The sequence below is a fragment of the Solanum lycopersicum genome, chromosome 1 (assembly GCF_036512215.1).
Source record: "Solanum lycopersicum chromosome 1, SLM_r2.1".
NCBI lineage: Eukaryota > Viridiplantae > Streptophyta > Magnoliopsida > Solanales > Solanaceae > Solanum > Solanum lycopersicum.
Genome location: NC_090800.1, coordinates 86040705 through 86066120, shown reverse-complemented (window position 1 = coordinate 86066120; position 25416 = coordinate 86040705). Strand labels below are relative to the sequence as shown.

Here is a 25416-nt window from a genome sequence, read left to right as displayed (position 1 = left end):
ATTACTTTGAGTCAATTATTCAACATATAGATATTTATTAGTAGAAAGTAATAAATGATGAATATTTTTTTTTATAAAATATAGAAATTTAGAATAATTTTAAAATTTTTAAAGTTTCCAAATATTTCCCAAATTTTACCGAGTTTTTCCTAAATATTCTCAAATAGAACCTGGGACCAAACGGTCCGTATTACTCCCTTCTCATTTATTATTTCTAAAAATCAATAGATAATTTATCATTTTATATATATATTTTGTTTATGTTAGTATTAATTAGCACTAATTATTATTAGTTCGTTTTTAATAAAATTATACTAACATTTTTCTTTTTAATGAAAATTTGTCAAATTAAAACATAATCAAGTAAACTTATAAACTAATCATGATACCTTAATAATCAAAAACCCATGTAAACTCAAATAAATTGTTAATTATTGAATAAGTCAATGTCAACCCTTAATAACATAATAAATCTGAAATGCCAAGTTATGGCAGTTGACCTTATATTATAATCCGTTTCTCTATATAAATAGATCTCAATCTCTTCCTCCTCTCATCATCATTCACACATTCAAAAGAGAAAAAGAAAAAAAAAACATTAAAGAGTGAGCAAAAATGATAAGTTCAGTCGTAACAGCACAATCTCACATTTCATTTATTACAATCACATTCTACACATTTTTGTATATTCCTTTTAGTCATATACATCAATTCGTTCACAAAATGTTGGAATTTTTTTATCCGTATCCTCGTCCTGTCAGTGGAGCTGTCGCAGTGACCGTGCCCACGTACTGTGAGCTGTCACTTGCGACAACTACGTTCGCCGATGTTTGCAACCTCGGCGAACGGGGAGTTGAGGAGAGCTGTTCGATTTGTTTGATGGAGTACGAGAAAGATGATGTTGTATGTGAATTGCCCAGATGCAAACACGTTTTTCATATGGAGTGTATTGAGGGATGGGTTGAAAGGTGTCAATTTACTTGTCCACTATGTAGATCTTTGCTCTTGCAACGACAGGATTGATATAGCTGATTAATTGGATTTAGAAATTATGTTTGTAATTAGTTTAGAGCAGAGGGGGCGGAATCAGAATTTGAAGTTTTCGATTATAGGACTCTTTATGTAGTTAGTGGGATTATATATTATGTACATCGAGGATTCAAGATATACAGTATAATATTTTGAAGATTTTTTTTTAAAAAAAGTATAGGGTTCGTGAATCTTTGATGATTTGAAGGATATTGGGCTGGTATATCTTTTCAATTTAATTAATATGAAAACATCTCAATGATTTCAGCTCATGAACTCAGCAAATCCCCTGTTTATTATATGAAATTGGGGATTCATGAGAAATAATTTATGTGCAATTAGATTTTGTGTTTGTTAACACAGTTTAATTGCCTTTGAGTCAATTTTCCACCTTTATATTCGAAATAGAAAGAAACGAAACACACGAAAAAGCTATCGAGTTTAGAATTAACCCCTCCCTCGCCTGTCGCCAACTCTCAATTTGTTTGTGTTATATTTAGTATCCAACACTCCATATGGAGTTTTAACTTTTCTTTTGTTAAGTCCTTCGGAGAATTTGAATTCCTTGTATGAATTTGTGTAATCTCTATCTCATATATTATTTTTGGGGTCAAGACTTGGTTAGGCCTAAAATACAGTTATTTATAGAAAATTAAAGTTAAATCTATCTCAATTTATGATTATCGATATTGGATTGGGTGTGTGTTAGAATTATCCAAATCAATGGGACGAGGAAAAATTGGAGTCACTTTTAACATAATGTTTAAGCTAAATTAGAAACATTTCCGCAGCTATGTTTATTGCTGATTAGATTTGGCTGGATTGTCAACATCTCATCTACCGGATAAGGATAAACAAAGCTAGAACTAAACCTTTAGTTTTGCAATATATATATATAATACTTAATAATATATACATCTATTTTATTTTCATATCGATCTGATTCCCTTCACTCTTTTTTTCAAACTCATTTTGATACTAAATTTGGCTTTCCTTGGCAGTTAGATGGACATAAGACATTGCCATGTTAGGTGCTAATCAAAGAAATCAAATTGACTTCTTAAAGATCATGAGTTTGTTTTTTTCCTCTTTAATTTGTTGGAATGGACCCTAAAATATGTTGTTGGCCAAATGGCTTATACACGAAAAAACAATTTTTTAAGGCAAATACTGCCCATTGAGCAATAATAATGCACAACATAATATGTGGACCAGAACTCTTTGATTTAATGGTCACATTATACAGAAATAAAAATATGTGTTTTGCCAAAATAGAAGCTCAGCCACGAGTTTAACTTCAGCATGTCATAATAATGAAAGACATAAAACTAGATCACGACTCGAATGGTTGTGTCGAGTACTGTATACTCACACTGATAATAAAAAAAGAGAGACTATTTTCTTATGGAAATTTATTCGAATAATTATTTTTATAGATATTTTGATTGTATTGCTAAGAAAAATATAAAACTATTTCACGCGAAAAATTAAAAACTTTTTGCTCTATATCTTTTATGTATTTTTTTCCCATTATTATTCGATATAATATGAATAAAAAAATCATATTTTATAAAAAAATATTCTTTATTTCTTGTAATAAGTACAACGAAAAACATTATAATAATAATTTCAAATAGTATACACCAAGAGTTCAATTATGATTTGATTGAACAACAAACTTACATGATTTGGCTAATATATTTGATTTGTCTATACATATTTAATTTGTCTCTCTTTATATATAACACAATATAACCATCTAAGATTTCACAATCACATTTTTTGTCTATATAATTAAAAGCAAACATGTTATTTTTGCCATTAACTCGAATTAGTAGTGATTTATAACATATAGGTCCCATGATTCTCAAATTAGGACTTTAGTGCATAATGACAGAATAATTTCTGTGTCGGTCAAAATCAACAATCTTTTAATTTAATAGTAACAATGAATTTTTACACTATATCAACTGACATGACCTGACGATATAATAATTTGAACTTTAACTTTGATTTTAATTTAGGGATAATGCCCAAGTACCCCCTCAATCTGTGCCCTCAATCTATGTCCGAAATCTCAGAGACACACTTATACTATACTAAGGTACCTGAACTTATTTTATTAATAATTTTTTACCCCTTTTCGACCTACGTGGCTCTATCTTGTGGGCCAACGATGATTGACTTTTTTTTCAAACTAGTGCCACGTAGGCAAAAAAGGGATAGAAAATTACTTATAAAATAAGTTCAGGAGGGTAATAGGACCTTAGTATAGTATAAATCTGTCTCTGAGATTTCGGACATATGTTGAGAGGGTACTTGTGCATTATCCCTTTAATTTACACTTAGTTGACGATAATAAAATATTTACAAAAATAGGTAACCTAATACTTAATTATAAGTAAATCTTTATAACAACACTAAATATTAAGAGGACTTGGACAGCATATTTTTCTAAAAAAAGCTTCTTATTAGAAGTCAATCGTCAAAATGATACTACCAAACATATGGAAGATAAAATTTGGTCAGTGGTACTGTCAAACAACACCACCTTTAATTTATGTTAATGACTCATGTTTATTCTGTAATAACTAATTGTTGCAATAAGTTCAATTGCCATTATTTTATTTCAACGATTTCGAGCTACTCTTTTTATGGCATTTTCTTATTTTCTATAGGTTGTCTTTTTGAGACCATTTGATTTATGTGCGTCTCTATTATTTCATATTTTACCAATCATTTTTCAATTTTTGTAGTCAAGACTTTGTTGGTGTACTATGCATTTCCACAATATTTAGAAAGTTTGTTTTTTTATTTTAAATTTATTTCTCAAGGATTAGGTAGTTTTATATATATAAAGTATGGAGTAAAACATTTTTCATTTTTGGAACTCCATTTTTTTTCGAGCTATATTCTTAAGGTGCGTACTAATAAATCTACTTGTGTACAATAGCTTGTAAACTATGTAGGATATGTGAATCTCCCTAGACAAATTCGATGTTACAAACTTGTAAGACTGAGAAGGAGTGTTTGTTGGGTTTTATTTGCCCTTATTTCTTACCATAAATAGGTTATTCTTTTAGAAAAATGTTTTGGATTGACTAATAATTTTTCTGGTAGGAAAAGGTTTAGAACTCTATAAATAGAGACATGCTCCGTCTAACTTAATCAACATTCACAATGTAGTCTTAAAGACTTTGAGAGTTTTTAGTTAGGGGGAGAAATTGTGGGTCACAAGCTTGATACGTTATCATTTGTGTGAACCTTCCATGTATTCTGAGTGAATTTGATTGAGGTTGTTTCCCTCTGTATTTTATATTCTCATATTTATAGTGGATTGCTCATCTCCTTTGTGGACGTAGGTCGATTGACGAACCACGTTAAATTTTTGTGTCTTTCAATGTATTTCTCGGTTATCTTCTTACTCGTGATCTTTTAAGGTTTGCTTTGCTAACTTCCACATTTACATCTACTTATTTTTCATCATTACAGTGTTCACATAGCGAATCGTTCTTTCACTCTCTCTTGAATAATATCACTTATTCTTCTAACTTTGTAACATAAAAACATTTTGAACGCAAATGTCTTTGGAAGGAAAACATGGGTATGGTGCCCGGAAGAGGGAAAAGTCGGCCATTTTACAGTAAAATCCCGTGGCTGTCACATGAATTATTTCGTGAATCTTAATTAATCGAACACCCAATAAATACAAATAATAAACAAATTATCAGATTCATCGACATTTACGCAATAAAACAAAAAACGGATCAGGTGGTCAGATACATAACCTTAATTAGCATATAAATCACTTCACCTTTTCCCTGTCTTATTTATTTATATACTCGAAAATTTTAAAAAATACATTTTACTAAGGTTAGTTACTTTGTCATGTGTTGGGTCGGCGCCGGCCTTACACAAACCCCATAGGATTGTTCCATACATCAATTCCATCTTATGACTATTTTAAATCCATATTATTATGCTTTTCTTAATCACGATTCATGTTCCTTACTCTTTCAATATAAAAAATTCGTTTAATCAATCACATCTTTTTATATTTTTTTTTATCATTCAATATCGCTATAATTTTTTCTTTTACTAATTATCTATACAAAAATAATAAATTATTATCATATCATTTTTCAAAAAGTCAAATGTCACATCAATGTTTTTAAAACACTAAGATAAATTCAATGTAATAGTTGACTTGTTGATAGCAGCCCTTAATAATATATATTATAAATAGAGGTCTCTCTTTCACTTCTCTATCACATTAATTTTTTCTTTATTCTTCCACATCTTTCTGTATCTATTACTCCATTATTACCAGTCAAAAACAAAAAATGATCAGTTTTATGCATGGTTCATCCCATATTTCTACTATAACCATAATGTTTTGTACTTGTGTATATATGCCCTTCCTTCAACTAAAGCATACAATTCGAACAATATTTGCAAAGTTTATTATTAGGGTACATTTGTATTTGCAACCATGTAAAGGTGATCTTCTTGAGGATTCAAGCTGCAAGTTAAATCTTCCAGCAAGTAGGTTTCTTGATTTAGACAACATGTTATCAAGTTGTATTGAGGAAACATGTTCGATTTGTTTGGTGGAGTTTGAAAAGGAACATGTTGTATGTCAATTACCAAGATGTAATCACGTGTTTCACATAGATTGTATTGAGAAATGGTTAGAGAGGTGTCAATTCACTTGTCCCCTCTGTCGATCTTTGCTCATCCATCGTACAAATCCATCTCCATGCAAATGATCATGCCTCAATGAGAGCTTAATAAGTAATTAGCATGGAGTAATTAATTATGATTCCTTACTTCATATCTTTTTGTATTTTAGCTATAGATTAACCTAAAACAATGTAGAAAGAGCGTGCACAATATGGTGAAACACCTATAAATAGTTTTAGACTATACTGGTGTACCATTTTTTTTTTTGGGCACATAGATTCTTTTTGGACTATACGATGTACCGTTTCATATGTAAATACAAGTTTGCTTATTTTTTTTCTTTTTAATTATCTTTTTAGCTTACTAGCATAACGTTTCTCTTTGTTTGAGCATCGAGAGAGTGAAAATATTAAAATATAGAAAAAGAGGACAGTTGATCAAGTATTCATGAATCATCACTATCTAATAACCAACCCCACTTTTAATCTTTTTTATGTATCGATAATCTAAGCTGCCTAAAATGAGCATTATGTCGAAAATTAATCATGTCTATTCCGTTTTTATAATATATTTATGATGAAGAGGTGCTATAAGAAAAAGGGAGCTACGACGCCTACCAAAGACAAATAGAAAGAGACGAAATAATTCAATATTTATTTGTATATTGGTCATTTAATATTTTAAAATTTAATTAGTAAGATAAATTACAAGTAGGAGAGCTGTCAAATGGATTCAAAGTAATCTGATTAGTTAGTTTCATAATAACGTAATATTGATAATAAAAAGTCAATTTATGGATAAGGAATTGATATACAAGTTGAAGTAGTTAATCAACTAAAACACAATTTTAACCAGAAAAAAAATAATGACGCAAGGATAAGAATTAGTCACTTGCTTGTTGTAGCTTAAATTAGACTTCTTTTAACTTTATTCTCAGTTATAATTAAACATAATATAAAATAAAATAATTCAATAAAAACAAGAAGACCTTTATACTTTTATATTTTATATCAGAATTATTGTCAACTAAATGATGCCCTTATATATAGATTAAAATAAACGTTGGTGACACAAAATGTGAAAAGAGCGAAGCATAATAATGTTTGAAACTACCCGCGCCAGTGGTGTTTTATAAAACAGTTTTGTTGTTTAGTTGACTTTCTTTAAAGTAATTTAATGTGCGAGGAAGAATTACTAATATTATTATTATTTTTTTCATTTTATACGACGACGATATTTGATCGGGTACGAAGTTTAAGAAATAATAAAGATTTTTAAAATGTTTATCAAATATTTTCTTAAAAAAAATAAACTCACTTTTCTCTCCTCATAAATATATTAAAGTACTATATTTAAAATTAAGTGGAACCAACAAAGATAAAAGAGGAATTATATCTTTAAACACTTACCATATTAAGAAATGTGACATTTTCTTTTACACTAATAAAAAAAATAATGATATATAAAATGAGATGGAGGCCGTACTTATTAACTTTAAAGAATCACGTACACCTACTTTTTCAAAACAATTAAGAATTGAATTTTTCTTCACTACAATAATTGAAGTTTTAATAAGGAAACAGAAATATTATTTTCAGAAAGTAAATACGATTAATGTTCTTGTCCAGGGGGTCTATGTATTTCGAAAGAAAGAACTAACGGCATAAAGACCAAATACCTAATAACGACTTTTACACCCATCATATTATCTTGATAGTTGTTATAACGGGTAATATGTCATATTTTTAAGATTACAAATTTTATATTTCTAGAAACGTTACCTGTAAATATCTTTTGGATCAGAGACTGAGCTAAGTAAGGTTCGTTAGTTTGAACGAATCTACTAACTTTAATTTTTCGTAAACTCTGTACTTGTTATATTTTAACTTGTGAATCCCTAATAAAATTGATTTACAGTTTATAGATAAGGTGAAAATGTATTTTACATTAGTGTTGTGAATTTGAACCTCATGCTTTAAAATATTTTTCTAATTTAGAACCCCGGCCCTACCTCATTTTGACTTCCATTTCCAACAAATAGAGGGATAATTTTTTTTACTCCAGCATGTGTTGCATTCAAGATTTGGTGACTGACTATCCCATATCTTAAGGATTCATTGTTTCAAAATTATTTTAGACACATCATATATGTGATCATCAATTTCTACATTAACATATCTCACATGAAAACGATTTACTGCAACTAATAATGAGGCAACTGCTCTGCATCTAAGAAGATAATTTTTTTTTCTTTTTTCTCCTCCCCACGAGCTTCCACCTTTGCATTACTCTTGTTCACTCGAATTTACAAAAACAAAAAGGCCAATTACGACATATATAAGAATTTGGATTTTAATTAAAGCTAAGTACTAAGAGAAGACCATTACATATTTTTGTATGTACATGTAAGATTAATAAATATATATATATATAATAAACTATTTACATTTTGTTTGGATCATTGTTATTCATTGTTTCATAGTATTGTACTGTATTGTATGATAGTTATAATTTTTAGCTAAATTGTATTGTTTGTTGTTGTTTAATAACATTTTAATTGTTTGGTTTGATTTTATTGTATTGTATAACATATAAATTTACTAAAATATTCTTAATTATTCTAGGGTAGGAGGTTTGATTAGAATTAAATAATATAAAGTAAAGGGTAAAATAGTATTTTAAAATATTATGTAAAGATATTATTGAAAAAAGAAATTAAGTAACAATTGAAACACACTAAATTGGTTGTTTAAAAAAATATGGATTTTCATTGTTACGTAACAATAAAATTTAACAATATAATACAATACATTATAACTAACAACAAAAACAAACATTATAGGTATAGTAACGATACATACAATAAAGGGCAACTCTTACATATAGCAAATAAAAAATTCATATTTGTATGCTTTAGCAAAGTTTGCATAATTGCGCTCCATAGCAAGAATATAGACTGTATAATTCGCTATACATATACAGTTGAAGAAAATTGTATAAAACGAAGTGTATAAAACAAGAAAGAGAAAGATACTTAGGCAGAGAACTGTATAAAAACAAAGTGTATAAAATGAATTGTATTATTATAAGCGTATAGAATGATTATATATAATTTGAATTTGTATAAAATGAGAAAGAGAGAAAGACAAAAGAGACTTGACAAGGAATATACAATTGAATCGAATTGTATAAAACGAGAAAGAGAGAAATTAGATACAATTTGAAAATTGTATAAAACGAGAAAGAGAGAAAGGCAAAAGAAACTGGGAAGGAGAGTACTTTTATTGTATAATTTTAAGTGTATAGGACGAAAATATATGTACTTGCATGTGTATATACAGTTTTCTCACACTTTATACAAACATAAACGCAATTTATACATTTCGCTTTTGTTTGTATAAGTGAGAAAGGCAAGAGTGGCGTGCGAGATTTGAGAGAGTGGCGAGCGAGATCTGGAAGAGGGGAGAGAGGGAAACAAAAATATATGTACTTATACAATTTTCTTTGCTTTATACAATTAGAAACAATTTTTATACACTTGTGTTTGTATAAAAAGTGAGAAAGCGAGCGAAAGATTGGGGAAGAGTGGCGAGCGAGATATTTGGGAGAGAGGCGCCTGACAATTTTTTGCAAACGTTTGTTATGGAACACAATTAAATCAAATCCTAACTGCTCCATTTATTTTAAGTTATTAGTTTATTATTATATATAATTTTTTTCTACAATAAAATAGGTAACAACGGTCCAAACAAAGTTAGCATATCCCATGATTTTTAATTTGTTTCAAAGACAGAAAACAGGACAGGTGATGATAGGTTAAAAGTAAAAGGGACACACAGCACGCAAAAAAAAAATATATAGGATAATGAAAGTGCCCCATTAATGGTTCAATGATTCTTCTTTTTGTAGAATCAAATGCTGCCTTCTTCAACCCAACGGGTGGCAGCGTTACAACAATAAAATATAGCATATAGCTAGTTTTGTTTTTTTAATTATATAATATTTTTTGCTGGAGATCAATAAAATATGACATAATAAATAAATAAAATTACCAAATTTTTATAAAAAGATCATTTTTCTCTATTCAATAAAATATGACATAATCTTTCTAGCTTACTAGCATAAGGTTTCTCTCTTCTTCTTTTTTTTTTAATCTATCTAGACTATATCATAAATAAGTTAATAAGCAGTAGAATTGATGAGTGTTATATAAATCCTTCAATTGTTAAAAATTACTGAACCTTCTATTTTTCTTGTTTTAATAATAATAATTAAAAAAAATAGGTTATTCAGATTGATAGCTACATTGCCATCTGTAGGTTATATTTTGTGTGAAGACCTTTGAATATTCAAATACAGAATTAATACATAATAAATTTGAAAAACCCTTGCTTTAAGCAACAATAATGTTATAAATTAAATTTGTTTCCATGTTTTGTTATTCATAGATTCTTCAAGGTCAAATGTCAGCTCATTAAGTCTATCAATATAATTACCTCAAACATGTACAAAATTGATTAATGCTAAAAACAGAAGTTGACTTCATTAATATTCAACTCTTTATTGATCAGTTAGCTTAGTCCTCCTTAAAACTCTATTAAGTTTTTCCATTCAATTATCTAAAGAACATTAATCTGAAAAAAAAAGGAGTTGACGTCAATGCTTGTTTAGTTGTCAAATTAATTCCATCTAATTTCTAACAATAAAATACAAACATTAAAAGGTGACCTCAAAAACTATCTAACAGATAGATTTTGATTAGTTTAAATTATTAATGTTCACCAATTAATTTATTGATTTTTTTAATCTCTAAGGTTTCCCTTTTTATTTCTCTCTTGAAACTTTGTTGTCAGATCCAAATCCTAACTTCTGTTTGGCTAGAGAGAAAATTATAAATAATCCTTCAATATTAATCCCCATATAATGATTTCTACGTCATCTTTCAACTAGTGGATGACAATTGAAGGGACATATATATATATATATATACTGTCAAGTTTCAGCCTATATGTTATTGAAATCATATTATAAAAAGAATTAAAGTTATGTGACTTTATTGAAATAATACACAAGTTAGTAACATTATTGACATAATACAAAGCAAATTAAAGTGAGTTTGCCCCATAATTTTCTTTAACTTTGAGTGACTATTTGAGAAATTTACTTAGTGATAATTTTCTTTAACTTGAGTGACTATTTGAGAAATTTTTACTTAGTGATGATCAGTATATATATCAACTCATTAATCGAAATATATACATACATATATATATATATATATATATATATATATATATTAAACAACTTATTCATAATGACTGATTTAGACTAATTGCATTATATGTTCTTCACTATGAATATACTTAAAGAGGGAATAAATGAAAAATATATAGTACCTTGAAAAGATACTCTAATTAGCAAATACGATGTTTTTATATATAGTAATTCAACATCACACAGAATATGCTCAAATTAAAGACACACCACAACCACATACACTCGAAATTAAAGTTGCAACATATTACATACGTAACATATCACTCTCAAATTATTTATAGTACGTAGTACTACTTCCATGCACACACTAACACACAGTACGAGAAAGTCATAACGTACAACATGAATAATGTTGTTATAATTATGTTGCTCGAACTTTTTTTTTAAAATATGGAATATTTTAAGACGTGTCAGATCTTTGAAGTTAATATAGTTTTTCTTTAAAGATCTGACACGGTGATAACATATTTTGAAGAGTTCGAGCAAGGCTGATGCATGTTGAGTTAATTATTAGGGGGTGTCCACTGTAGCTCAATACCATAGCGCCATGCATTGATAGACTCTTCAGCCTTAAAATCCACAAAAGAAATATATGCAGTGCAACCTTGATTTCGAATTCTTATTCTATGAGAAGTCATAGATGAATCTTTCAAGTAACTGCAACACAATGTGTTCTTACAGTTCCTTCCTTCATTAGCTTCCTCGAATCGCCTACAAGGGCTGCTCGAAGAACAGTTCAATGGGGACAAGAGAATATTCTCAGAACAGTTAAATAACATGACCGTATTACGCGAAGATATGTTGAAAGGAGAATTTTCATCAATCTTAAAGCCACCTAAAGAAAGATCTGAGGATTGACATGAGTGTTTTTGTATGAAAGGAGGGCTAATAATAAGACTAGATGTGTGTGGATTGATATTAAGGATTTTGTAGTAAAATCCCACAGATGACAAGAACTCTAAGGTTTCATTTTTGCAATAAACTTTGTAGTTAGGGTTACCACAATTATCACTAGTACTTAGAGGGTATGGCACATCCATTATGCCACTTTTTGGACAATTATTAGGAGATGATGAGACACAAGAAAATGGAAAGAGAAAAAGAAAAAGTACCAAAGTATTCATGGTTATGCTTTTTAGTAACCACACTAATAAAATTGTTAAGTTTTTTTTTTTTTAATGAATAACTTGAATACTTGTGCATCTATTTATACAAAAATTTGAAGGTGGCTAAGAGGATGCATGTGTCATGAAGTACGATAAAATGATGAGAATTATTATTGTTTAATGAAAAACAGAATCCTTGCCAATATTTTGGTATATGCAATGGTATCCAAGTGTCATTAAGGTAGTATCAAAGAGGAGACTAAATTTATAGCATCACTAAAATTAGTGCTCATTTGTATCGTACTCCAATTATTTAGGCAGCTAACATCAGCCACTGCAGGTTGTTTCATTATTCTTTTTATCTGATAGATTAAAATCTCTTGATCACTTACAAAATGAACTGAAGAAACAGAACATTTTGAAATCTTTTGCAAAGTGTTAAATGGAGATTACTTCTTTTTTTTGGTAACATGGCGTAAACCTAACAGAAATTGTTATAGAATACGAAACTAAGCCTCCTATAATATTTTGACTTTCAATTCCTCCTATTTAAATTTAGTTGTAGTTATTTCATAAGGATTCTGCAAATTGTTTGAACATTTCACAACTCAAAAAAGTAGATGTCATTTAGTATACTGAAATTAGTACAGAAAAGAGGGAGTCCATCCATAACTACCTTTGTTGATTCGCTGCTTTTTTTCGCGTAAAAGTATTGGTATAATTCGAAGCCAATGGCATAAGAACAATTGCCGATTTCCAAAATGTGCCTAAAAGCCAAACATTTTAAATAGGCCAAACACATGTGCACAACATTCTAGGCACGTTTTTGGGTATTAGCAATTGTTCATATGTCATTGGTTACAGATTAACAGATCCGTTAATATTTTATCTTTTGACATGATGTGAATTTTTAAAATGAAAAAGTGGAAATAAAGAATATAAACAAATCATAAAATTACATTTATGTGTTCAAATGGTACATAAAATAGAGTTGTTGAATGGTTAAAAATAGAGTGCATGACGAAAAATGAGGGCAAGTTAGAAGAGTGGTGGTGTATGTTTTTAATTGGCTTTTGTGCCATGTCATGGGTGTGAAGTACACACATCCACTTTGTTGATTATTTGGAAACAAGTGTCTGAATGGAACATAAAAATTGGAGTCTCAAGGTTAAAATAAAACAAAGTTGGGTCGAATGCAAAATGAAATTTAAGAATTAATTCTATGATAATATGCTAAATGATTACAAATTTTGAAAATCTATAATATCTTTTTTTATTTTAACATGAACTAATTCTTTTCCATTTTTTAGTTAAAGGGTAAAAATGTTCAAAAAGGTAAAATAACATAAATAAAATATTTAATTAAATTCTGGTTAAATTTTCTGACTAAAATAATTTTTTCCTAATTTAAAAGTCTACACGTGTTTGGCCTTTTAAATATACTAAACTACCATAAGTTGAAACAAAAAATCTTGTATTGGATTATATATTTTATATTAGTGAAATTAGGCCATAAAGCAACTCTTAAATTTAATGAAAGTGCTCGATTTAAGTGGTTTGCTTTCTTTTTCTTTTTTTCTTTTCGTAGAATCAAATGTTTTCTTAAGCAAACACGCGCGCAGCATAACATTATCACTGCTAAGATTTTAAGAATCATTTCACCTACGTTTTGTACGAAGGAAAATATTTTTTGATTTTTTTTAAATTTTTTCATGTTTATTTGTTTTAAATATTTGAAAAATAATTTTTAAAATTAACTTATTTTTCTTAAATTTAAGAAACTAACTTCTCTTTCGAAATTAAAGAAAACATTTTTTAAAACACTACTTCATCCTTTCTTACCTTGATCATACCCCGGCCCTCCCCATTCATTTTTTTAATTTTTTCTTCTTATTTTTCAAATTTCAAATATATTTTTATCTAGGCTCCCCCCTCCCCAAATAAAAAAAAAAACTTAGAAATTATTTTTGACAAATGTTTCAAATTTTAAGGTTTTTAACCTCATCCAACCCCTAGCATACCTTCTCCCCACCCCCAAACACACACACACCCAAACCAAGGAAAAATATATATTGCAAATTTAAATTTTTTTCATTTTCACGCCACCCCTTATGCCACCCCCACCCCCACAGGCCATTCAAGTAAAAAAAAACAAAAAAAAATAGTTTTTGGAAATATTTCAATTTTTAAAAAAAAAAAACACATTTTTACGCCCACCTACCCCTAAACCCAACCACCAATCCCCCCCCCCCCAAGCCATTCCCGTCTAAAAGCTTTTTTTAAGAAAAAAACGTTTTTGGGAAATATTTCTTTTTCTACGTCAATCCTCCCTCCCCCCTGTCAAAATTATTTATTTTTTTAAAAAAAATCCTGGATCAAGTCATGGGTCAAAAGTCTGGATTAGGTCCGGGTCAAATGTCAGAGTCGAAAATTAGAATGGTTACTCGGGTGTTGTCCTAGTTTGGGTCGTCGTGGTTGATTTTCAAATCAAAAATTATTTTCTGAGTATTTTTTAATCTAAATCCAAAAATAAAAGATATTTTTCTGAAAAATATTTTTTATTCACCAACCAAGCACTAGACAATATTTTCTACTCACCAACCAAACATGAAAAAATAAGTTAAAAATCCACTTATTTTCAAAAAAAAAAAAAAAACATCACATTTTCCTTCGTACCGAACACACCCTAGAGGAAAACCAAATTACAAAACTTCGGTAGTGAAAAAAGGTAAATGAGAGAGATAATAATAACCTGAAAATTTCTGTAAGTATGAGAAATAACCAAAACCTCAAAAATATATCTACCCTCAAAATATTGATCATCGCTATCTGAAAAGTGTACACTTACTTAATACTAAGTCTACTTGATGGTGAAGATTATACAAACACAAGTTTTCACACTCCATTTACTAACCATAGTATCAACTTCAGACGATAAAAGGGGATTAAAGATAACTTATATGAATCAGCGGCCACCACTTCATTCCAAGTATTCCTTTTCTTTCACAGTTTCACCTATAGTTATTTCGATCGTTCGAACAACATTTCGCACAGCTTTGGCGAATGAAGCAACTGCTCACTAAATAATAATGTGGATCCAATAGGAACATCTCTTCCTGCTTCTTAACAAAGTACAAGCAAAAAGATGGACACAAGTCGTTGAAGCCAAATTAATAACTCAAATTATTCAACTTACAGATGGAAATGAGACAAGTTTTTTGTTACTGCAGAGTATATTTCAGACGATAGGTCCCTACTCCTCAGCTGCTTCCTCCCCTCTATCTTCCACCCCCAACCATCTACCGTATTTTGACAATTTACCAATGAGCTTCTACAGCAATCCTTCTCCTGCCAATAACAGAAAAATGCAAGTCCAATAAAAGCAACAGACGGGAAGAACCAATATTTCATGGAAAACAAATGTGGTACAAACTACAAAGGGGGTTTTATTTAGGAAATACATTTGGTACTATAACCCAAAGCTCATAAATTTCGAGAACAGGCAATTTTATATAACAGAAGATAACTTACGGAGCTCATCAATTGAGATACTGCTGATACTTGCACCACCTTTTATAAGCCGAATCCTCCCTGTGAAAAATTGTATAACATCAGAAAATATGATGCTTTTATCATCTGTTTCACTGACAAAGCAGTTTTTATATGATAATACAGCAGTAGCACTAGGAGCCATGCATAGCAATAGTAATATTACTTAACATTTGCAGTAAATTTTTGAGTCAGTTATCTCAGATCAACAAAACTATGAGTTTACCAGATACAGAAAGAACCTAAAACAGAATAACATATAGCACATTTACTCCCACTGACTCGATTGCAATGTTATGCTTTCCATTTTACTTGTGCCAATTTGAACACCACTAAATAGAATATCCCCCCACAGATTAATGGTATAGTTCATAGGGTGGATGCCTCCCAGCTGGGAGGAGGGGGCAAGGAACTTAAAAGGATCCTATATTTACTGTTTTCCTAGTACTATATTAGTGTCTCTGTCATCATACTGTAAATTAGAACTGATTTCACTCTAATATTAATAGAATGAGAGCAAATGAACTTGAATTCGAAATCTGGGTTGAGGTCCAATTTCCCAAAATGTAAGGGAGTAGTAATAAGTTCTACTAATTTGAACGGATCTTACTTTGGTTACTAATGTTGGTGATAAGCCCAACCGTTAAGGTTTTGGAAGTACAGATCCCCCCCTCCACCCCCTCTCTTTTTGTGGGTACTAATCTTCGATGTCCAGGATATAGGTGTGCTAGACAGAGATGCTATTTCATCGAACATTAATGATTAGTACCGAACTAATGAGGCACAATACAAACGTACAGGAGTGGGATCTCAAAAGTTGCTCCCCAAACCTAAAACTTTGTACATTTTGTTCATCTTGCTAACAGACCTCATATACTCCAGTTTCTAAGTATAATCTATGAGCCTTGTGTTTTGAATCATTTTGTTACTCTTCTGACAATGCATTGCGAGGTTTAGCCTTCTTTGATTGAATTTAGCGATTATAAAAGTATGAGTCTTCTAACTAACTATATCTTACTCTACAACTTGCTTATTAAAGCTTATGAACAGGGGAAAAGATATAAAATGAAATTGCAGCTCTAACTCGTAAGACAGCCTAACTAACTATATCTTACTGTACAACTTGCTTATTAAAGCTTATGAACAGGGGAAAAGATAGATAATGAAATTGCAGCTCTAACTCGTAAGACAGCCTCTCAAGTTAATCCTCCTCCTATTTAAAAACTTCAGTAAACCATAAAAAATTTCACAACACCTTTGAATATATAAACATCCAAACTTTCAAGATATAGTAGTTCTTTGAAGCTAAAACATTATTTTGATTTTTTCCTCACAGAGAAAACACAATTAGCTGAAATCATTCATTTAACAAATAATATTAAAACATGCAAGTCTGATAAAAAGCTTCAAAATATGTTCTTCAATTATCTGTTTTTCAATGAAATCATCAAATGAAATGGGGTGCAAGGACTGCCATTCAATACCCGCATCTTCAAATATGACAAACCAGAGGGACTCATAATAAACATAACGACGTACCATCTCTGCGCACACAAATTTCTGGTATGCTTTTAATTTCGCCGCTGAGACTATCATTATAGACTCTGGTTTCAATATCACCCTCAATGTAGACTGAGGAGCTGATAGAACATATATATTAGAGAATATAATGGAATTGAATTGTGAATTATTGTGTATATGTGTGTGGGGGGGGGGGGGTTGCTTACTTTTTAGTAAGTTGCTGAACGGAGTATTGCCCAAGCATTTCATTATGCACCGCGATCCTATGCCACTGTCCAGGTTTAGGCAAGTCTTTGTCTTGTGGAATTCTCTGATCGAACATGCCACCTGTTCCAACTGTGAAAATAGTGACACTCCGTCCATTTCTCAGTATCTTCTGCACAGGAGATTGCCCGACTTTGCCACATATAATAGCCTGTCAAAAACAAAATGCTGTCTTTAAGTTGGTCTATCAATTATCCCCCAAAAACAAAACAGACAAAAAATAAAAAAGATAAATTATGCCATCATCCTTGACATTTTTGGTTAAAAATTAAAATAGATGATCTAACTTCCTTTATGTGGAAATGGTTTTGGAGTTATGAGATGTCACAAAAAAGAACTTATTCAGAAAGTGATAAAGAAATGGGTCTTGGGCTAACTCAACCCCGAAGCTATCTCTTGAGGTGAGGATTGCCCAAGACCATATAAAGAGACCATGTGCTAATTAACACACCTATGTGGGACTCAAGCGCCCCCACACACCTAAGACGTACATCTGGAGTGCATACAATATAACAGTGGGGTGGGGGTGCAGCAACATCGGAAATAATGAATTAGGATGGGGCACCAAAAGCAAGCTCATGAAGGGAGGAATTGCCCAAGAGAGACCAAGTACCCCTTAACCAACTGATGAGTGACTCCAACAGAAATCACATATCAATTTACAGATTCAACTAAAATAGCTTCATTCTCAACCAAGTTCTCAACAACTTCTACCAAAAGGTTGTGCTCACCCAAGCCTCATTCCACACATGGAATCACTTGAAACAATTCAGCAGCCTCACAAAGGTCAGTGCAATAAGATAATTATAAAACTAAAATATCAAAAGAACAGCCTCCAAAATTGCTCAACAAACTAGCATTAACTGATACAAACATATTGTTAGCCTTCCTATCATTCTTTCCTGTACAAGTATTGCAATTATTATTCAATCTTCAATATGCTTATAGGGCTTTAAACAAGAACATATATATATATTATATACCTTGTGCACACCCCGAAAATTCCAACCCTTTCTGGGGTCCACACCTTGCAGCTGCAGATTAGGTTTTTCTGGAAGAAAATCACTGTCATCAATTTCTACAGCTTCATTATTACTTGCAGGCTCATCATCTTCACTGTGATATGTACCAGTTGAATAGCACAACCTAGAGGTTCCTTGCACACCCATCACTGTAATATGCAATAAAACAATCGGAATGATAAGGAAAACATATTTTTTTACAATATGCCCACCATTTGTTCACTGAAATGCCTCAATCAATACGACCAGAATTAAAAGAACAACTCTAATACAATGAAATTGATTGTTATACAAAGAAAGAACCTGGTCTGGCGGTTGGAGAACAGCGCAAAAATTTAACAAGTTTAGCAGCCATTGAATTCATTTTGCAGTGAACTGAACTCAGCCACGGAGAATTAGGGGACAAGGAGGGTTTTAGCGCTATTTTACCATCTAATACGGGTCGGGTTTGCACCCGAGTTATAAGTTTTTGTTTGTTTTTTTTTAAAAAAAAATGGTCTGTTTGTGAATTTGAATATCAATTTTCTTTAATTACATTTTTCCTACTCGTGTATAAAAAATATTAATAAAAGCCATTTTGTCCAATAATGAGTATTTTTAAGTGGTGCAGATAGCCGTGGCGACATTAATAAGCATTAAATTCAAATCGTAATTGATTCGAATTTTAATTTTTCTTGATTATAATTTGTTGAAAAATATTTAATAGAGTTCAAGTAAAAATTGATTGAACTCGATGAGAGCCTTAGACTTAAACCTATTTCAAGCAACATAAATTAACTTTGTTAATGGAATGGTCATCTTCCAAGAACATCACACAACCATTTCTCAAAAGCCCAAAAAGCATTATTACATGCATAACATCATTGATGCAAAAAAAAAAAATCTTGCCTTATATCACTATGATATTATCGTTCTTCATTCATGAGCCATAATATTAAATTTGTAGTTGCTATAGATGCTCTCCATACAGACTTTTAACAACAATATTTTAAACAAAGTAAAGTTTGTGGACTCTTTTTTGGATAATTGTGAAATCAGATGTTATTTGTTTAACCACCCCTTAAAGACTGAAACAGCAATTCAACAGTTGGAAAGAAAATGGGAGTAGAGTTTATTTTCTAATGTTGTGATTTAAGCAAATTACGTTCTGGTGAGTTTGATGAGAAAACATGTAACCAACTTTATCCCTTAATTACCCTTTACATGCTATAATAATTTTTACTAACATAACCTTCTATAAAAAGATAATTGAGAAAAAAAAGCAACAGAAATGTTAAGCATATGAATAGGGCACTTGACATAATCCCACTACCCACGTCCATTGAAAACAAAAAAGATAGGAGCAACAATAACAATGAAGAGAAAACCTCCCAAGTCTAGTAAATAATATTGGGATATTGTGTTTGCCAAGAGAAAACCAAAATTCTAAATGGACAAGGCAAGTTTTCATAGTAGTGGAAGATTGAAGAATCCTAGCTCCCTCCTAAGGTATATACAAATCAATGGCTTTGCCATGTCCATGCAACAAAAGGTGAGAGTGAGATTACCCAAGTTGCTTCTTGTCAAACAACCCTATGCAAAAAACTGAAAAGGGGAAAAAGAAGAAGAACAAATGGACTAAACCTGCAGGAATTGGTTCAATTTTCCGTAATGCTTCTCGCAACAACAAACCGTTGCAAAGGGACTCTTCAAGCTTTAAGAATGACGGGCATGGTGATGCTGATGGTTTGGATGAATGCATGGAAGAAAGATATCAACTGATTGTCTCCAGGAATAAAGGCAACATGGTGGAAGAACGGCTAACACTGAGTAAGTCATGCTCATTCAAGAAGATACTGAGGATCTTAGACACAAAGGGGAAGCCATTAAAAGTGAATGAAGAACAGAATTCAGAAACATCAACTGGCAGTAGAAAGCAACCACGGATTTTACCCCGAAATCCCTCAGGGCTGTTCGAGTTCAGGTTCAGAAAGAGGATTGGATTTTGCTTCACCAACTGGAAGACCAACAAAGCAGCAGATCCTGGAACAGACTTTGAAGGTGCAGACTATGGTGCTGTTACTAATGCAGAGACTCAGGAAATGTCAAAAACCTTTAACTGGGCATCAATCAAGAGGCAGAAAGCTTGTTACTGCATCATCAGAAGAGTGAAAGCCATACACAAGAGAGTGGTGAAACAGGAGAGAGTGTGCAAACATGAGGATGAGGAAGAACAAGAGAAAGTTGAACTGGAATTATGCAAGAAAAGGATACTCATGGGAGGAAAATGTCGACCACTTAGTGCATCTGGCAGCCTTCACTACGATCAGAATGGCATTCTGTTACCAGAACTTCCATATCAAGAAATGTAACCATTTATCAATTGATAGCGTGAAGCTCATTTTAGGTAGTGTAAGCTCTTTCACCCTGTATTTCAGCTTGTCCTGTACATTTGTGAAGCCAAGCCTTATTGTAATTGTAATTTTACACTCCAGTGTGTGCTTTCTTAGACTGTAGGGGGGTTTAACTGCAGATCTGCATCATAGCTGTGAGCAAGTTTGAACATCCAAGTTTTCATGATTATGGAGCTAAACACATGTAAACTCATAAAGAGAACTCAAATGATATAAATTTGTACCGACATTTTAGTATCAGTTTATAATACTAGTGAAAAACAAGGTCCAAGGAATTTGCAAGCAGTAAGAAAGCAGAGCACAAAACTGCAGCTTCAAGTAGTAGATTATTAGTACACTAAAAGAGTGAAATGAAAAGTAAGTAAAGGTGCTACAAGGGCAAAAGACATCACCAAACATATCGAAAACTACAAATGCAGATGTACATGTTCATAGCTTCAAAGGCTTTAATCCCAGCGATGCCCTAAGCCTGTTGGCTTCTGCAATCTCTGGATCAGGATGATCTGTTCCATCATCTTTCTTTTCTTTTTTCTCTTTCTTCTCCTTCTTCTTCTTAGGTTCATCCCGACCAGGACTAGCACTTCCGCGAGCATGCCTTTTACGACGATCGTCCTCCCGATCTTTACGGTCTCTGCTTCTACTTCTGCTCCTAGAATAACTCCTGCGTCGACCACGGTCACGTCTATCACGTTCTCTATCCCTTTCGCGATCCCTCTCACGACCATAGTCCTTATCATCCCTGAGGCGATGACGGTCCCTGTCTCTATCTCGGTCTCTGTCCCTGTCTCTGTCACGTCTGCCACGTTCCCTATCATAATCACGATCTCTGTCATAGTCTCTATCATAATCTCGATCTCTGTCATAGTCACGATCCCTGAAAGAGAAGGAATAGAAGCACAAATCAAAAAATAAAGAGAGAATCCCACAACAAAGAAAAAGGCATAAGTTGGATCATGTTGTAAATCAAAAAAAGAATGTTCTAATTACAATATTACAATACCACTACACTGCAGAACATGTTAAATCACGATATAAGAGCCTCCTACTGCTCCATTAATATAACATAATAAATAGCCAAACAAATCACATTACTGTCAACTGAAACAATTGGATAGTAGAAATGTATGATCTATCATACTTCTCAACTGCACACTGTCAGTGCAGAGAAACCTGGCAAGATCACAAATTTTTAATATAGGAAGCTGTGCTAGTCACCAAAAGGCCTAAAATGCCATATCGGTTGAAGGCTTGAAGCATGTGAAGTGTGTGCTTTGTGTATTAATTCCAGAGTGTCTCTGGGTACTTCAACAATCAACTTCCACTCGAACAGTAATCAACTTACAATAAAGTGTAAACAAAATTTCACTCTACCAAGTCGAAGTCATGGTCACCTTCAACACTGAGGACACCACCCAAACAGAGTCATCAAAAACAGGAGTTTGACAAGCTACAATTTTGCTTAAGGATTTCTGAAGTAATTAAAATCATATGCAATGATGCACATGCTCTGGAAGGAACGTTGGGTACCAGTAACAACTGGAGATGGGCACACTCCTTATCTAATAGGGGTCTTTGTGTTTGTAGGACCCATCCATGTCATTTCCACTTCACAAGAGAGAGTTGTGAGGTAAATGAAGAATTCAAACCTCAACACATAATAATTGAAGAGAAGACAACAAATGATTGAAATCTACCTGTGTCTGTGACTGTCTCGTCTTCTATCCCGATCTCTCTCCCTAGCTGGACTTCCCCCACGGTAATAATCCTGCATTATCATCAATCAATAACCAGAAACGAGCCTTTAAATTAATGAAGTTGATTATAAACTAAGCACGTCAAAAATCAACCTTTTCATGCTCATCGTCTAATCCAGTGGCAAGTTGTTCATCCTCATCCTTCTCCTCTTCCTCTTCAAAGTCATCTTCCAACGCACTTCTCCGAGGTTCCAGCTGTTTATTCTGTTCCAATATCCATCTGTGGCAACACATGATACACGGGAGATTAAATGAACAGAGCACATAAAGAGTGTAGAAGAAACAAAGAATTAGAAGTACATGCACAGCAAAAAATTTTGGGGGCAATAAAAGCTCAGACTAAGATCCAACAGCACCAACACTCGCAAAAAGAAAAAACTGCAGAAAAAACACCGAACAAAATAGACAATTAACGGCAGGTCCAGAGTTTTGGACGGGGAAAGGCGACAAAGGCCTGCCTCACCACGCGGCGAGGCGCTCGCCTTTTTGAATCGAGGCGTCAATTAATATAAAAAATAAAATATGTTGAATTCAATCAATTCCCTGTTTATGGACAAATGAATAAATAATTATGGAAGAATTAATTTTTTAAAAAATATTGTAGGAGGTAGCAGTAAGCAGTGAACAGAGGAAAAAATTGGAGCAGTGAAGGATTAGAAGAGACGAAAGAACACAGCAGTCAGCAGTGACGGAAAAAAACAGAGCGACTCGTGTATCTCAAGAAGAACTGAAAAGATCAAACTAAGAGGAAAAAAAGAGGTATACCTCAGTGCAGCAACTCGAAGATGATGGAGGAGTCGACTGTCAAGGAGAAGAGACGCGACGCGAGGGGAAGAGGAGCACTGGACAGCAACTAGACGTGAGGGGAAGAGGAGTCGGGGAGAAGATATTGCAACTGGAGCAGCAATTAGATGAAAGTTTGAAAATAGAAAACAAACCCTAATTTTGACTAATATTAATCACTCAAATTTTTTAAAATTTTAAAATAAAAAAGGCGCTGACATTAGGTCACCATAGCTCGCCTTTTCCGGATCGCCTCGCCTCGGTGTGGAATGGCGAGAAGGGCTCGCCTCGCCTCGCGCCTTAGGCGATGAGGCGCTCACCATTCATAACACTGGGCGGGTCACCAACAGATTTCTCAATTATAAAAAAAAATAGACATTAAGGAAGGGTTTTTTATTTCTTCATAAATATTATTGTGATATAGACCATGTGTTTTTGGTTGATAATCATTTCCCTCGGTGTCATGATCTTGAGCACATTGACCCGTCAAACTTAACCAATAAAAATCTTGGCCTAGACCTACTAGGCATAATCCATTACAAAATATAAACAAACAAAATCATAACAACCTGCCTTTCCCATGGAAGCAGAGATTTATGTTTTGAACAAGGCAATCCAAACTGCGCAAGCTTAAATAGAGGGCCAATTAAACCGACAACAAATTACACACTCTCATGAACAAAGTAAAGTCCGTATTCTCATTCAACCCACACAGGCACAATTTGATATTCAGTAAATTAATCATGTAGTGTTTAGTTTTATGGTTGTCGGTAGGTGAACATATATTCGTAAGAGTATTCTCCAATTACCTCTAATTACGATAAAAAGGGCAAAAGACACAAATATATTCAAATAGACAAATACCTTTTCTTGATGCGGGGCAAAGCAATATCACAAGAGTAATCTGTTGTAAGAAGTTCATCTATATACTCATCCACATGTGTCAGTGCATACTCTAAACAAGAAAAGACAAGAAAAATTAGATCTCGTATCACAGTTTTAATCAAGTAATTAGATAAAATCAAGAAACCAAGAATACTTACGTCCATCAGCTGATTTACGCCTCAGCTTTCGATAATCATTGTAGAGAGGTTCAAGATATCGATATATATCAATATCCGTACCCGTAAGACGCAAATAGAAAGCCCCAAGAACTCGAACATACTTATAATCTTCGTTCTTGATGAACTCCACAACTATATCTTTTTCAGGTTGGATTTGGAGCATCTTCATTACAAGGCAAATAAATGGTGAAGGTTTCCGATTACCGCCGAATGTTCCACCGAGGTGATCAAGTTCCATGGCTTTGTCGACTAGTGTTTCTGCTGTCAACCCGAAACATTGTTCTTTCCAGTAGGTGTTTTGGTATATTTTGGACCTGAGGATCTTCTCCACCAGGTTCTGTGGGTTCGTTCCCCTAATGCTCTTCGCCAATGGATCGGTGCGATTCGCCATCTCTCTAACCCTAACCGGGTTTTGCGATTTAGGGACAAACCCCAAAATATATGGAAAATGAAATAAGTAACAGATTGGACGCCCATTTATAATTGGGCCTGCAGTATATTTGTTTCGTGTATATACCCAAAAAAAAAATATATATATATATATATATTATTTCCCTGTATACTTGCTAATGTAACCGAAGGTTTTCTTCCCTTATCTATTTGAGCCGAGAGAGTGCGTTAGAAACGTTCACCTTCACGGCAAAACTGTGTAGATATCTCTTTTCCCAGACTACATTTATAAAATTACACTAGTCAAGAGAAAAATAGCAGATATACTATCAAAGCTTCATCCCAAAGTTTTACTTGGTCCTAGATATTTGATACATAATGTATCTCAGAGCTACTTGTTCTTCAAATGGCAGAGAAAAAGAAACGTAAAAGAATAAACAAAATGAGCCATGTAAATAGAACTACCGATTACAGTGGTTAACATGCCATCCATTTACTAAAACATCCAGGTAATTCTGTTCCAACACAACAGTTACATATATTTTAAGTTGGATACCTCCATTGATTGTGTTACACTAGTA

The 25416-nt window shown here is 32.4% G+C and overlaps 2 protein-coding genes across 2 annotated transcripts; both read right to left on the bottom strand.

The window, feature by feature from the left end:
• Positions 1-14843: 14843 nt before the first annotated feature.
• On the bottom strand, positions 14844-18999 carry LOC101263548 (single-stranded DNA-binding protein, mitochondrial). Its single transcript, XM_004230223.5, has 6 exons — positions 18755-18999; positions 18413-18600; positions 17372-17580; positions 17184-17284; positions 15627-15686; positions 14844-15443 (listed from the first exon to the last, which is right to left on the bottom strand). The coding sequence occupies exons 1-6, from the start codon at positions 18813-18815 to the stop codon at positions 15427-15429; spliced, it is 636 nt and encodes a 211-aa protein (XP_004230271.1). The 5' UTR covers positions 18816-18999; the 3' UTR covers positions 14844-15426.
• Positions 19000-21029: 2030 nt separating this feature from the next.
• On the bottom strand, positions 21030-25174 carry LOC101263250 (pre-mRNA-splicing factor 38). The gene is made up of 5 exons (XM_004230222.5): positions 24425-25174; positions 24246-24336; positions 22692-22818; positions 22539-22609; positions 21030-21718 (listed from the first exon to the last, which is right to left on the bottom strand). Exons 1-5 carry the CDS (start codon positions 24834-24836, stop codon positions 21274-21276), a joined length of 1146 nt encoding a protein of 381 aa, XP_004230270.1. The 5' UTR covers positions 24837-25174; the 3' UTR covers positions 21030-21273.
• Positions 25175-25416: the final 242 nt, after the last annotated feature.